Genomic DNA, 15,174 nt, shown 5'->3' on the forward strand with positions numbered 1-15,174 from the left:
TGTGTGTGTGTGTGTGTATGTGTGTGTGTGTATAACTTCCTTTTCATGGTCTTGTTAATTGTTGTTGTTTCCCAAATTATATTTTATTTTCTCTCATTAATATTTTATATATATGTTTTATTGATTTCTTCAGCCTCCCTGCTAACCTGCCCTGGGGAGTTCTTCGTGTTAGAGCGTCAGTGTCTTCTCGTCAACAGGGAAGAAAAACTCAAGTGGGTCGACGCCCGTACTTGGTGCCGTAACAAAGGAGGCGACCTGGCTATCCCTCAAGAATCTCGCGCTCTCGTGTCTCTGTTGAAATCATTTAAAAGTAAGTGCTGAAGAAACAAGGAAATATGTTGTTATAATATTGCAGTTAACTTTAGACAAAAAGAATGAATAGGCTAATTTTTGACATGTGGAAATGTAGTACTCCAGATATAAAGAGCTACTGAGTAAATTTACTTAATGGCGGAAGGTTCTAATGTTTTACCTTTATATATAAGTACGCTGAACTGATGACTAAAATCATTGGTAAAGGAGCTTCAGCATGTTGTTAGTTTATTAAGTGGGACAATACTTTGTGAACCTTTGATGAATGAAATTTGGTGCACAAGTAGAAGACGGGACAAGTGTTAGTGTTTTATGCTGAAAGTAAATGATCACATAGAACTTATAACTGTATGTGGTCGATACCTTGTGACCTCTTGGGGATAATTCAACTTGTGTTGTATGACGCAAGGCAGCTATCGTGCGGTGTTTTGGGCCAAAAGTCAATATCAAGATCATACAATGGTTTAGGATGACAAATGACCTGTAACCAAACCATCTGGCTTGTGTGCTGTCGATGCTGTGTAATGGACAAGAAAATGACATAAGCTTAGGACAGACAGCTTCATTTTATAGTTTTATCACAAAGAAACTCTACTGTTATGTTGAAGGTCCATAAAGATTAGTCTTATTATTGACAGCATCTCGAGAACAAGCAGGACAAAGGACTTCTAGCTCTTATCAAAATATATTTTGGCTGGCGGTCTTCCTCATAATTAAATTGTTTTAAGGTGAATGTTGTCTGTCCTGAGTGTCTATTATTTGTAACTCTCCAACTTTTTCATGATAATTCTTTTTAAATCCTACTGTAAAATTTAATAGTGTTGATATTTGTTTTCTTTGTAGTTGATGAAAACTTCTGGATGGGTGCGTCTGACCTGGCTACAGAGGGAGTCTTTCTTGACGTGTCAAACAAACCCATCAATTTGGGGTCATCATTGTGGCATGTAGGCGAACCGAGTGGAAGTGAAGACTGTTTCCACCTTTGGCATAATAATGTACACGGATGGAATGATGCTCATTGTACGCGTCATGAATATTTTATTTGTGAGCATCAGCCAATATAAGATATAATACATCAGGTCCATAGGTTAGTTGCGGTTCCTTTGTGACTGTGTGGTCCCTGATGGCTATGGCGGTTTATCTTGTAGAGTCAAGATGTCCTACCAGGCAGGTGTCTCTTTCCTCACTCCTACAGAGATGAGTGGACACTGGACACACACACACACACACACACACTATATACAGTACAGTGTGCGTGAATTTTATTTTTGTACAATATATCAGTATTTTTATTTTCACAGGTGTATGTTATGCCCTCTGTTATCTTCACTATTACAGTTCTCATTATCTAGACCAATAAAGTTTAGCATACCATTATCTGCCTTTTGTTAGTAATATTTTCTTTAACTGGTATAACATGATGTAAGGAGCTAACATGTCTCTTAACTAGGTCAGTACAGTGTTACCAACCACTTACAGTACATGTATTTGGTTGTATAAAGTGCTTACTGTGGTCATTATCACTGACAGATTAGTGATGAGGTCACTTATGAATAGAATTGGAATTGATGTTATATCAAAATAATAAAATGTGTTTGTTCATGTGGCCAACGAGTTATTTATACTTTTTCAAAGTTTGTTCAACATGTCTTATGTGTGAATCCAGTTTCATAGTTGAATGTTGTAAAGTAACAATGTACAGTCCCCTCCAATAGTTCGTTTATGTGGGGCTCGTCAGGTTTGGTGCAGTGTGGCAGCCCTGTGTTTGTTTACATTCGACAGAAGGAAACTCACAATAGTAAACACACTATGGAATCAAAGTAAAACAATATTAAAACAAATATCTCATTGTAATGATTTGTAAAATGTTTATATGATGAGCCCCTGTAAACGCAGATGGATTTAGTAACTAAGTATTTTTAACTGGCACGTTGCTATGTTTAACAGGACCCGATTGACCAGGTGACGGTCGTTAAGGTACATATAACCCAGCACACCTTACAGTGGACGCAACGATAACACCTTCCCCGTGTGTCACCCAAGGTAATGATAATGGCTCACTCTCCCTTGTGAAGAAAGATAATGACAAAATATTTCCCTTTTGTTAGCGGAAACATTTATTTTTAGCTAATACACATTTATCCCTCTTTACCGGTGGACCTTTGCTATATTCCTGTGGCATTTTATATATCTGTGAATTAATGTAACACTCAACTGTTTATATTCTAAAGAGTTCAGTACATTACTTCAGAGTTGATGTCTGTGTGTGTGTAAAAAAGATGTCTAAACACACACACCAAAATTCAGTCATGTCATCTTATAGATTTCATCTCTGATAAGATCCTTGAAACCGTCCAAAGGTTCACCTGGTCTGGGAAGATACACCTTAACATGTCCACAATCCAGGTGTATTTTAGATTGCGGTGTTTTTGTTCTCTTCTGTTTTTTTGGCCTAAATATACTTTAACAACACTCTAGGGACAACCACCATTACACTTGTGACGACTCTCTCTCCTCCTCACTCATAACAACCACTTGCTCCAACCTGACACCGGGAGAAGAAACTGCTTCACGAAGCTACTAGATCCCAGTGAGCACCGATCAGAACCAGTTTCCCATCCGACTATGAGACCGAGGTATCGAGGCAAGAGTGTCTGCCTGGTAAGCTGAGCATTATAATCCCTCTCTTCTTCTACAGCCCCCAACTCTGTTCTTCTCCCTCCCTTTATTTTCTTCATTTGTGTCCCTCTCTCTTTCCTTGACTATCTCTCTCGTTTTATTCTGTTTCTCCTCCTCTCTCTCTATCTCTCTTGTTCCTCGACCATCTCTCTCTCTCCCTCTCTCCATGAACTCTGATCTAGAAGAAGTGAGAAATGCAGAGAGAGACTGACAGTTGTAGCATTAGTAAATATGACAAATTTCGTGACAAGAGGTACCGGTATAGCCAGCATAAGGACAGAGCCAGACAATGTGATGTAGTCGTGGCCAGAATTAGGCTAGGATACAGACACATCTGGCAAGTTAGTAACGCTGTACCCATACCGGAACACTCAGCATGTAAACTTTGTGATAAACCTTTAAAGCATACACTTGAACACTATATTATTGAATGTGACACTGTCAAAGACTTCAGGCCACCTAACTTATTGTATCTTGAACTATGTAATTACTTCATTGAATCAGGTGTGCTTGAGGACATTCTTGCTGTTTATCCCAAATTTGCTAGCCCACACTGATTAGTCTTCAATTAGAATATGACCCCAATGTATGTGATCCACTGACCTATATATGCTGCTGGTGAATGTGATGTATTTCCTTCTTTGTGTACGAACCTCTGTCCTGCGTGGCAGTGAACAGTGGCATTACCCACATGAATCTGACCGACGTATATGTATGTATGTATGTGTGTATGTGTGCATGTGTATATATATATATATATACATGTATATGTGTATGTATATATGTATATGTATGTATATGTGTATGTGTGTGTGTACATATATGTATATGTACTGTCAATGAATATGATGCAACTCTTTGTGTACGAACCTCTGTCCTGCATGGCAGTGAACAGTGACATTACCCATATGAATGTGACCTCTATACATTTATAGTTGTTAATGAATATGATATATTTCTTTGGGTGTGAACCTCTGTCCTGCGTGGCAGTGAGAAGTGATACCATCCTCAGTGTCAAGACCTGACTGAATTACTCAGAATAGGCAAACTGTACTACAAGCTTTGTCAATAAATTTGTTAAACTAAAACTCTCTCTATCTCTCTTGTTCCTCTACCTACTCTCTCTCCCTCTCTCTATCTCTCTTGTTCCTCTACCCCCTCTCTCTCTATCTCCTCCCTCCCGCTCTACCCAGTACAACTGTGTCAACAACGTCCACCCTGTTTGTACTACCATATGATCGTATGACGTCACTCACTGGTTAAGTCGACCCTCTGTCTGTTCATGAGTGTATGTCCTTCATGAGTGGATAAAGTGTACAGGAGATGTTTGTTTTGAGTTTTTGGTTGTGTGGTTTTATATTATACAAGTATATATTTAGGCGCGAGATGGGTTAATATTGGTTTGATAATAGAGTAGTGGATGAGTGGAGCAAGTTACCGAACATCATCATTAACTCGAACACGCTGGGTAGCTTTAAACATAGGTTGGATGGATGTATGAATGATTAGATCGAGGATGGGTGTAAACGGGACTGCCCACTATGGGCCAATAGGCCCGCTGTAGTTTCCTCCATTCGTACGTTCTTATGTTCTTGTGTGTGTGTGTGTGTGTGTGTGTGCGTGCGTGTGTGTGCGTGTGTGTTGTATGGGAGGAGGATAATGGTTGTAAATGGTAGAGTGGAGAGAAGGAATGACTCTAACGGGTGTTATAAGACGAAGGCCGGAAGTTGAAAATGCCCTAACGCACAACAACAAAAACAACAACACTTGTTGCTGCCCAGGCGCCACATTGGCGCTCTTATGTGTGTGTGTGTGTGTGTGTGTGTGTGTGTGTGTGTGTGTGTGTGAGGGTGTGCGTGTGTGCGTTGTGCCATAAACACATGTACGTTCTTGTGTGCGTTCACTTATCGTAGAGTATAAGAGGAGCCACAGCCCACTGTCCAGCATCAGTCCCTCTCTCTACTGCCAGTGACAAAGACCATGGCGCCCCTGTTACTTATCACCCTCTCCCTCACCCTCCTCCTCACTCCAACCACAAGCCTTAACACGGTCGACACAGTTACTCCCTATATCCAGCCAGATGGTCACGAAGTTCGAGCAAGCCTCTTCGTCAACCAGCTGGCGATCATGGAACTGGTCAGCCAACTGAAGCACGGGGTTGGAATCTCCACTACCTCATGCCAAGGTAAACCTTATACTGGACACACACACACACACACACACACACACACACGCACGCACACATCCTCGTTCGTAGGCTTATAATCACCAATTACCGTTTCAGATTATATGGTAATCGTCAAAATTTACTTGTTCATTTGTTTTAGTGTTCCTCTGTTGTCATGGTAATGTAAATACAGCGTCACAGTTTTTCTCTTAAGAATATACAGATAAGAACATAAGAATGGAGGAAACTGCAGCGGGATACAACACAGTCAGATGTTATCAATTGACATCATCATCGTGTTGTCTCGTCAGGTGTTCCCGTAAGTCACCGTCACTTGGTACGGCCTTTGTATCATTTAATGTTAACCCGTTATTGTTGATGGAAATGTAAGTCATAATAAACATGTTGAAAAGGAAAGTACAAGCAAGCTATTAGCTTCCGCATGATATTTTTGTCTTGTAAAGTAGATTATGACTCAGTTTATCCCACATAGTATATTTCTATTTGTGTAAAAAAGGCAACAGATAAGTTTATCTTTATTATTCCAGCCGTGGAGGAGAACTTGGTGAGCATATTGTCGACGGTGAACGAGACGTCGTCAATAGTGTTGCAACTCTCCCAAGAAAACACAGCAGACAGCACCAGCGTGAGGGAGGCGCTGGCGGTGGTGCAGCAGCAGCAGCAGCAACAGCAGACTGACTTGGTTACTTCCCTCCACAACCAACACACAGGTTAGAGCCCAACTTACCACCTAATTTTACTTAAGAACATAAGAATGGAGGAAACTGCAGCAACACCACACATACACAAGCACACGAGTGTTGACACTTTACTTCCTTAAAGAACACAGACGCACAATGTACAGTCACTATACATACTAGCACAGGTACACACTGTATACTCACAAGATACACTCACTAACATACACACACTATACACTCACTATATGTACTAATATAGACACCAATTAAACGTTGATTACTGTAGTCATAGTGAATCCTGTCTATAGCACCGTAGCCAGTTGTGCCGTCTCCTACTCTGTTCTGTCGCTTCATGCCGTCTGTCACTTTCTCTCTTACTAACAGTGTTTATTGTTAAGGAGCAATAATATTCAGGTCATATCCCTCTATTCACTCAGTGTATGTAGAGTTGGATATATCAAAGTCTTCATAGTGACAAGAACTCATAAAAAATTAATAGGAAGACCTAAACAAACTTTTCTCATGGTCTGAAACACGGCAGATGAAACATAATGTTTAAAAATGTAAAGTATTCAGTGTGGGAAATGTAAATAGGTAAACCAGCTATCAGATGAACAACGTTGATAAACTGTAGAGAAGCACGACCGAGATAAACAAATGTGATATAACAAAGATACTTAATCTATCTAACCAGGAGTGAACACATAACAATGGTTTTGAATTAGATAAATTTATATGAGCGAAGGTACAAACAAACACTGGTTTGGAAAAAGTTGTGGATGAGTGGAATATATTTACACTGTAACAATGTCATGTTTTTTTTGAGTAGGTTGTTCCATGTTTAGAGAAATACAGAAAATTCAGCTTAAGCAAAGATTACCCGCCATAACACACTACACGAGTGTCCCCGCCAAGACCAGGAGTGCCTGAGGCATGAGCCAATCACAGTGGCGTGTGAGTGTAGCGTCATGGGCCTAGCTTTGCTGATTGGCTGAAGGCTAAGTTCGTGCCCCCAGCAAGGCAGGCACCCGGTTCAAACCGGGGAGAGGTGTGTGGTGGTGACATGGTAGGTATTTGGGTGGATTCTATTGGGTAAATCCTTAAGTTCCCATTTGTTGTGAGATGCATGGTCCCGTTTAACTAGCTAGGACCAAAGGTTTTGTATTTTGAAGTGTAATTGTCAAACCTTAATAGAAAGTATCGAATAAATACAGTAACCGTTAATAAGAGTCCTAATTGATTCCTCCCTTATTGAGAAAGGTTGATGTGTTATAAGTGTCTTGGTGGTATGTAGTAATACAGTGAGCCATTAGAAATAACATAACCTATCACATGTTATTCCTATTCTTGGCTATTCCCTCCTTTCACCAGTCTCCTCTCTCTACCTCCCCCCCCCCACTGTGGGAAGGTTGACCATAGGGAGGCTCCCTCAACCATAAGCAACTCTCTCTCTCTCTCTCTCTCTCTCTCTCTCTCTCTCTCTCTCCTCGCTCCACCTCCACCATCTCACGAGTATAAAGAACAGAGAAGGAACAGAAAAAAAGAGAATCAGAGAATAACGAACGAGTAAGAGTAAGTAAATATAAAATAAATACGAATAAAAGATGTTTTTATTGTTACATGGTTACAACCATTTTAATTAGACACGTCAAGAGTTCCTTCATGTTTTCAGTGGGGACATAAGTGTGTACAGCCTGGAGTAAGCTGCCCTAAACGGTCTTCCACCTTACATGTAGTATGATGCCTTGTCAGTGATGCCTCTGGCTTAATACACACCGTAAATAATTCACAAGATACACAGACTAACCCTCTCTAAATACTACACACACTAACACAGACCATCTTGTAGAATTCTTTCACAATTTGATTCATTGAAAATAATTTCAGGCGTTCAGCATCAGCTAGAGAGAGTGACGTCTGCCATGGAAGGCTTACAACAGCAGATATCACAGCTACAGGAGACGACTCAACGTAAGTTGCTTTACTTGCTGCAGTATAAAACTTCTCACGTCTTCTTGTTCTCTTCAGTCATGTCTCCATTGTCTTTCAATATACGATTTTGTTAAACCAATGATTTTTCTGCCAATTTTGATTCCCCTTTTGAATTCGTTAACCTGTTTAATATATTCAGTGATTAAACTTAACTTCAGTTGAAGAACTTCCTCCACACTCATCTTGTTGATCTCTGTTGGCGGGGAATTCATTAACCTGTTCATCCTTATCTAATTTTCCTAAGAATTTATATTTAATTCAACTTTTTTGTCTGTATCTGTCTGTTGTTGTTATTCACCTAAAACTTGTGCCGGATTTTCTGTGAATATTATGTAGTAACTCCTGATAATCTTACGGCGGTAGAGTGAGAGAAACGTTTATGCCAGCACCACTGTAGAGAGTTTACGGTCACTTGGGCAACTTGACTCTAATACAAGTAATTTATCTTAAAAGAACTATATAGACTTTAATCACATTTTATTGTCTCACAGAACAGTAAAACAAGTTAAGTGTTTATTGAAATGAAGGAATTTAGATAGCAAACAATTAATTATTGGTACTGCGTGATTAAATATTAACTGTGTATTGTCCCGAGTGAATGAATGACAATTGTATTTGCTGGCAGTTGGAGGTTAAGAAGGTAATTACTGTACCGTACTTTATGAATTTTGACATCATCTTTGTTTCCTTTTTAAACAGAAGGATGAGAAGAGCGCTGTTCCAAAAGCTGTCAATGTTCTTTACTAATTTTAGTAATTCATAAATAAATCAACACTACAGCAACTACACAATCATCTACACTCCAAACAAATTTATACGTTTTTTGTGTATAAAGTTAGTTTTCATTAGTTTTGATGGGTCATGTCATGTCACGTCATGTCATGTCATATTTTACTTTGGGTTTATTGGCAGCTTACACTGTTTGGTCCTTGTTTAGTTCATGTATTGATTTAACATTGTACGAGTATGTTATAACCTTACTTTTATTATGCTTACTGCTGCCATACATTGTCTGGTCTGAGTTGGTTGGTGATGGAGACAATATTATCGTGATGAAATAAACCAAATGTTTTATCTTTCATCATATAACCCCTTTTGCTAAGGATTAAGTCTAGCTAATATTATTCGAGACCTTTCGATGTGAATTAACGAAAGTGTTTGGAACGTGTGTGTGTGTGTGTGTGTGTGTGTGTGTGTATGTGTGTGTGTGTGTGTGTGTGTGTGTGTGTGTGTGTGTGTGTGTGTGTGTGTGTGTGTGTGTGTGTGTAGCTTCCTTTTCATGGTCTTGTTAATTGTTGTTGTTTCCCAAATTATATCTTATTTTCTCTCATTAATATTTTATATATATGTTTTATTGATTTCTTCAGCGTCCCTGCTAACCTGCCCTGGGGAGTTCTTCGTCTTAGAGCGTCAGTGTCTTCTCGTCAACAGGGAAGAAAAACTCAAGTGGGTCGACGCCCGTACTTGGTGCCGTAACAAAGGAGGCGACCTGGCTATCCCTCAAGAATCTCGCGCTCTCATCTCTCTGTTGAAATCATTTAAAAGTAAGTGCTGAAGAAACATGGAAATATGTTGTTATAATATTGCAGTTTACTGTAGACAAAAAGAATGAATGGGCTAATTTTTGACATGTGGAAATGTGTTATTCGTTATAAACAGGAGGTAGTACTCCAGATATAATGAGCTACTGAGTAAATTTACTTAATGGCGGAAGGTTCTAATGTTTTACTTTTATTGTATAACCAGAAATATATAAGTACGCTGAACTGTTGACTAAAATCATTGGTAAAGGAGCTTCAGCATGTTGTTATTTTATTAAGTGGGACAATACTTTGTGAACCTTTGATGAATGAAATTTGGTGCACAAGTAGAAGACGGGACAAGTGTTAGTGTTTTATGCTGAAAGTAAATGATCACATAGAACTTATAACTGTATGTGGTCGATACCTTGTGACCTCTTGGGGATAATTCAACTTGTGTTGTATGACGCAAGGCAGCTATCGTGCGGTGTTTTGGGCCAAAAGTCAATATCAAGATCATACAATGGTTTAGGATGACAAATGACCTGTAACCAAACCATGTGGCTTGTGTGCTGTCGATGCTGTGTAATGGACAAGAAAATGACATAAGCTTAGGACAGACAGCTTCATTTTATAGTTTTATCACAAAGAAACTCTACTGTTATGTTGAAGGTCCATAAAGATTAGTCTTATTATTGACAGCATCTCGAGAACAAGCAGGACAAAGGACTTCTAGCTCTTATCAAAATACATTTTGGCTGGCGGTCTTCCTCATAATTAAATTGTTTTAAGGTGAATGTTGTCTGCCCTGAGTGTCTATTATTTGTAACTCTCCAACTTTTTCATGATAATTCTTTTTAAATCCTACTGTAATATTTAATAGTGCTGATATTTTTTTTCTTTGTAGTTAGTGACACCTTCTGGATGGGTGCGTCTGACCTGGCTACAGAGGGAGTCTTTCTTGACGTGTCAAGCAAACCCATCAATTTGATGTCACCATTGTGGAAAGAATCCGATCCTAATGACTACGGCGGAAATGAAGACTGTTTCTTCATACTAGATTATTCCGGTGTATACAATTGGTATGATGCTCGATGTACACGTCATGAATATTTTATTTGTGAGCATCAGCCAATATAAGATATAATACATCAGGTCCATAGGTTAGTTGCGGTTCCTTTGTGACTGTGTGGTCCCTGATGGCTATGGCGGTTCATCTTGTAGAGTCAAGATGTCCTACCAGGCAGGTGTCTCTTTCCTCACTCCTACAGAGATGAGTGGACACTGGACACACACACACACACACACACACACACTATATACAGTACAGTGTGCGTGAATTTTATTTTTGTACAATATATCAGTATTTTTATTTTCACAGGTGTATGTTATGCCCTCTGTTATCTTCACTATTACAGTTCTCATTATCTAGACCAATCAAGTTTAGCATACCAATATCTGCCTTTTGTTAGTAATATTTTCTTTAACTGGTATAATATGATGTAAGGAGCTAACATGTCTGTTAACTAGGTCACTACAGTGTTACCAACCACTTACAGTACATGTATTAGGTTGTATAAAGTGCTTATTGTGGTCATTATCACTCACAGATTAGTGATGAGGTCACTTATGAATAGAATTGGAATTGATGTTATATCAAAATAATAAAATGTGTTTGTTCATGTGGCCAACGAGTTATTTATACTTTTTCAAAGTTTGTTCAACATGTCTTATGTGTGAATCCAGTTTCATAGTTGAATGTTGTAAAGTAACAATGTACAGTCCCCTCCAATAGTTCGTTTATGTGGGGCTCGTCAGGTTTGGTGCAGTGTGGCAGCCCTGTGTTTGTTTACATTCGACAGGTGGAAACTCACAATAATAAACACACTATGGAATCAAAGTAAAACAATATTAAAACAAATATTTCAATGTAATGATTTGTAGAATGTTTATATGATGAGCCCCTGTAAACGCAGATGGATTTAGTAACCAAGTATTTTTAACTCGCAGGTTGCTATGTTTAACAGGACCAGATTGACCAGGTGACGGTCGTTAAGGTATATATATACCCAGCACACCTTACAGTGGACGCAACGATAACACCTTCCTCGTGTGTCACCCAAGGTAATGATAATGGCTCACTCTCCCTTGTGAAGAAAGATAATGACAAAATATTTCCCTTTTGTTAGCGGAAACATTTATTCTTTGCTGATACACATTTATCCCTCTTTACCGGTGGACCTTTGCTATATTCCTGTGGCATTTTATATATCTGTGAATTAATGTAACACTCAACTGTTTATATTCTAAAGAGTTCAGTACATTACTTCAGAGTTGATGTCTGTGTGTGTGTAAAAAAGATGTCTAAACACACCAAAATTCAGTCATGTCATCTTATAGATTTCATCTCTGATAAGATCCTTGAAACCGTCCAAAGGTTCACCTGGTCTGGGAAGATACACCTTAACATGTCCACAATCCAGGTGTATTTTAGATTGCGGTGTTTTTGTTCTCTTCTGTTTTTTTTTGGCCTAAATATACTTTAACAACACTCTAGGGACAACCACCATTACACTTGTGACGACTCTCTCTCCTCCTCACTCATAACAACCACTTGCTCCAACCTGACACCGGGAGAAGAAACTGCTTCACGAAGCTACTAGACCCCAGTGAGCACCGATCAGAACCAGTTTCCCATCCGACTATGAGACCGAGGTATCGAGGCAAGAGTGTCTGCCTGGTAAGCTGAGTCTCTTTGCGCCCTACGGGGTGCCTCTTCTGCCGGGGTGTGGACGAAGGATTGTATTACGGACTACTGCTGGTGGTGTTGTGATGGTTTGCTGGTAGTGGACTACAGCGGTAATCCCTGGTTCATTGCGGTTGGCCCTCGCAGCCTCGACATGTTACCTGAGCTGCCATTTCTATCAGGTTTTTGTGTTGTTTATAGTATGTGTATTTAATGTTTAAAGTAAGAATAATCAGGTTATATTCTGGTGAGATTTGTACTTTTGTGTTTTACTTGTGTTATGTAATGTACCTAATTAGCTATATTAATCAATCCTTTATAATATAAATGTTATTAAATGACTCGGTTGACATAATACTCTTATCTTTCTAATAACTTAAATTAGTGTCATGATAACAGTGATTCTTCTGAGAGCTCCTTACTTGCTGCATCCACGTATTTCAACCCCTAGATTATTCACTCATTATTTTAACTTGTCAACTTTGCTTTTCCTCAATGTTGTTTGTAGCAAGGAGGGACATCACTCACTGTTAAGAGATGACAACATACAGTACATGACAATATATATGAAAAGAGCCACATGACATCAATCTAACCAGACATTACCTGATGAAATCTATAATATAAAAAAGAGAGACAATTTAGACACACGGGACATGGAACACCTCTTATACCACAGAGACAACACCTGTCATTAACAAGTTCACTGGTGGACACGACGATAATATTCTGTAGCTAGTAACAAGTCGAGAACCAACATTGATGCCTGATAACTGCTAGTAACAAGTCGAGAACCAACATTTATGCCTGATAACTGCTGGTAACAGGTTAGGTTAGTGTTCGCCAACTATATCTGATGTTTGATAACTTCATTACTGTACCCCTGAAGAAATATTTTGATACGGTAAGAGAATACTGACCATCATTATGCTGATCTTACACAGCCCCTCACACCACATACTCTGTGTGTACATAAGAATAGTAATTATGCCTTTAACTAGGTGATTAGAATCGTTGGTTTGTTGAATTAGATGGCCAGTGACCTATGGGGGAAATGATCACACCGATAATGACAAGACTATAAGGAATGAACGTATAATAACAGTTAGTATCAGTGGTAAAGTCGTCGCCTTAATAAACGTATGTGTGTGTAGATGGACAAGTGTGTTATTAAGGGGTTGGCGCCAGTACTATTTAAGGCGTGCAGAGGTCATCACTCCACTTGTTCCGAACCATTGGTCTCATGAGTGTCCGCTCACCCCGCCTCTGTCCTCCAGGTCGTGACCACTCAAGGTCGACCTGACTCTTGGCCAAGGCACACAAGTTGCTTCCTACACCTGTACTGCTTCCTACACCTGTACTGCTTCCTCCACCCACCTGTACTGCTTTCTACACTTGTACTGCTTCCTACACCCACCTGTACTGCTTTCTACACTTGTAGTGCTTCCTACACCTGTATTGCTTGAAACCGGATTTTCTATAGGTTTAAGCGTTTGGTAGGCTGTTACAGTGGTAGGAACAGTAGTACAGGATTCCGTAGTAATCAATACAGTAGTACGGGGGAGTGGCAGGTTGTTACAGTGATTCAGGATACATTTGGCCGTAGTTTATATCCAAGAGGTCAAAGCATGGCGATATCAATACCAGAAATTATAAATAAGATAAAAAAATGCAAAGTCTCCCTCGACCTGTGTAAATAAATTTGTCCTGACTGTCTTAAATCGCTGTTGACAATGTAGGCGGTGGCGGGAAGTAAACAAACAATTCCACCAATCTGCTGTAGTGATGCTGTTGACGATTACATTTTTTTTTATGTTTTTTTTTGTGTTTTTCTTATTTTTCCTGTTTGTAAGATGTTCACCGTACAGTACACTTCCGGGAAATGTTGTAAATATGGAGAACTGTACAAGAGTGTTCAGGGTGTAGGCTCTTGCTGTACACAGCCTCTCTGAGAAAAACATCAGTGTACATGGTTAATACTTACTTATGGGTGAAAATTATTCGTAATGTATTGGTTTAATGAAGCAATCAGTGTGTGTGTGTGTGTGTGTGTGCAGATGAACAAGTGTGTTATTAACGGCGTGGCACCAGTACAGTGCAGGGTCATCACTCCACTTGTTCCGAACCATTGCTTCTGTGTCCGCTCACCCCGACTCTGGCCTCCAGGTCCTAGCCCTTCAAGGTCGACCTGACTCTTGACTTAGGGTTGAAGTTCCTCCTAACATCCATTATTACGTGACTGTTGTCTCTCCCTCTGAGGGCCAGGCGAGGGCATCCATTTTGGTGTTGTGGGTTCCTGAAGAGTATATGACTCTACCTTCTGCTGAGCGTCATTTGAGTTATCTGATCTGTGTATGTTGTTGGTCGGATGAGGATAACGAACTCCTGCTGTAGTCTACTGAAGGATTTGATAGTCTCGTGGACCAGGCCAGTGTACCACCATAGTGCTGGACCGGAGTTGGTAATGGTGGTGTGTGTGTGCGTCTCCTGCCCCCCTCCTTCTTCTCTCCCAACCTTTTGCTTCTTATCCTCTTCTACCCTTCCCCTCTCTCTCTCTGTTCCTATTTCGTCATCATTCTCTCCATTTTCCCCTTTCTCTCCTTCTTTCTTCTTCCTTTCCCCTCCATCCTCCTTCCCTTTTTACTTACTCCTTTCCTTTCCCTCCTTCCTCCTTTCCTTTCCCTTCTCCTCCTTCCCCTTACCCTTCCCTTATTATTCTCATTCTCAACCCCAGGGGCGTGACAGCTGGTGACCAACTAATTAAACAGATCCTTCTCATAATGGTTCATAAATTCATACTGATGGTTCCTGCTGATGGAGGGCGTGTGGGCGTGTGTGGGTGTGTGCGCGTGTGTGTGTGGGCGTGTGCGCGTGTGTGTGTGGGTGTGTGAAATGATCGAAGTTGTGGTGTGGTGATTGAGTGTATGAGTGTGCATTATCAAATAGACCTCAATTGTAGCAGAGTAGTTGGATTAAACTTAACTCTTAATATTATAGTCTACCACACAAACTCATCATAAAAAACGAATATGGTTAAGAGTGTAGTGAAATGTGGCG

The 15,174-nt window shown here is 39.9% G+C and overlaps 1 protein-coding gene and 1 long non-coding RNA gene across 2 annotated transcripts; both read left to right on the forward strand.

The window, feature by feature from the left end:
- Positions 1–56: 56 nt before the first annotated feature.
- LOC121878789 lies at positions 57–1,918 on the forward strand. The gene is made up of 2 exons (XR_006091222.1): positions 57–310; positions 1,156–1,918. It is a non-coding gene; the product is annotated as an uncharacterized LOC121878789 (long non-coding RNA).
- A 3,002-nt stretch (positions 1,919–4,920) lies between these two features.
- Positions 4,921–13,936, forward strand: LOC121878782 (C-type lectin domain family 3 member A-like). Its single transcript, XM_042385198.1, has 5 exons — positions 4,921–5,176; positions 5,707–5,889; positions 7,747–7,830; positions 9,219–9,395; positions 10,279–13,936. The coding sequence occupies exons 1-5, from the start codon at positions 4,972–4,974 to the stop codon at positions 10,509–10,511; spliced, it is 882 nt and encodes a 293-aa protein (XP_042241132.1). The 5' UTR covers positions 4,921–4,971; the 3' UTR covers positions 10,512–13,936.
- Positions 13,937–15,174: the final 1,238 nt, after the last annotated feature.

Source organism: Homarus americanus, unplaced genomic scaffold (genome assembly GCF_018991925.1).
Source record: "Homarus americanus isolate GMGI-L3 unplaced genomic scaffold, GMGI_Hamer_2.0 scaffold39593, whole genome shotgun sequence".
Taxonomy (NCBI): Eukaryota; Metazoa; Arthropoda; class Malacostraca; order Decapoda; family Nephropidae; genus Homarus; species Homarus americanus.

Bases quoted from the DNA above. Each gene is read 5' to 3' on its own strand.
- LOC121878782 (XM_042385198.1), top strand. From the start codon at position 4,972: ATGGCGCCCCTGTTACTTATCACCCTCTCCCTCACCCTCCTCCTCACT. The intron at 5,177-5,706 runs GTAAACCTTATA...TTATTATTCCAG, and splicing joins CTCCACTACCTCATGCCAAG to CCGTGGAGGAGAACTTGGTG. The intron at 7,831-9,218 runs GTAAGTTGCTTT...TGATTTCTTCAG, and splicing joins GCTACAGGAGACGACTCAAC to CGTCCCTGCTAACCTGCCCT.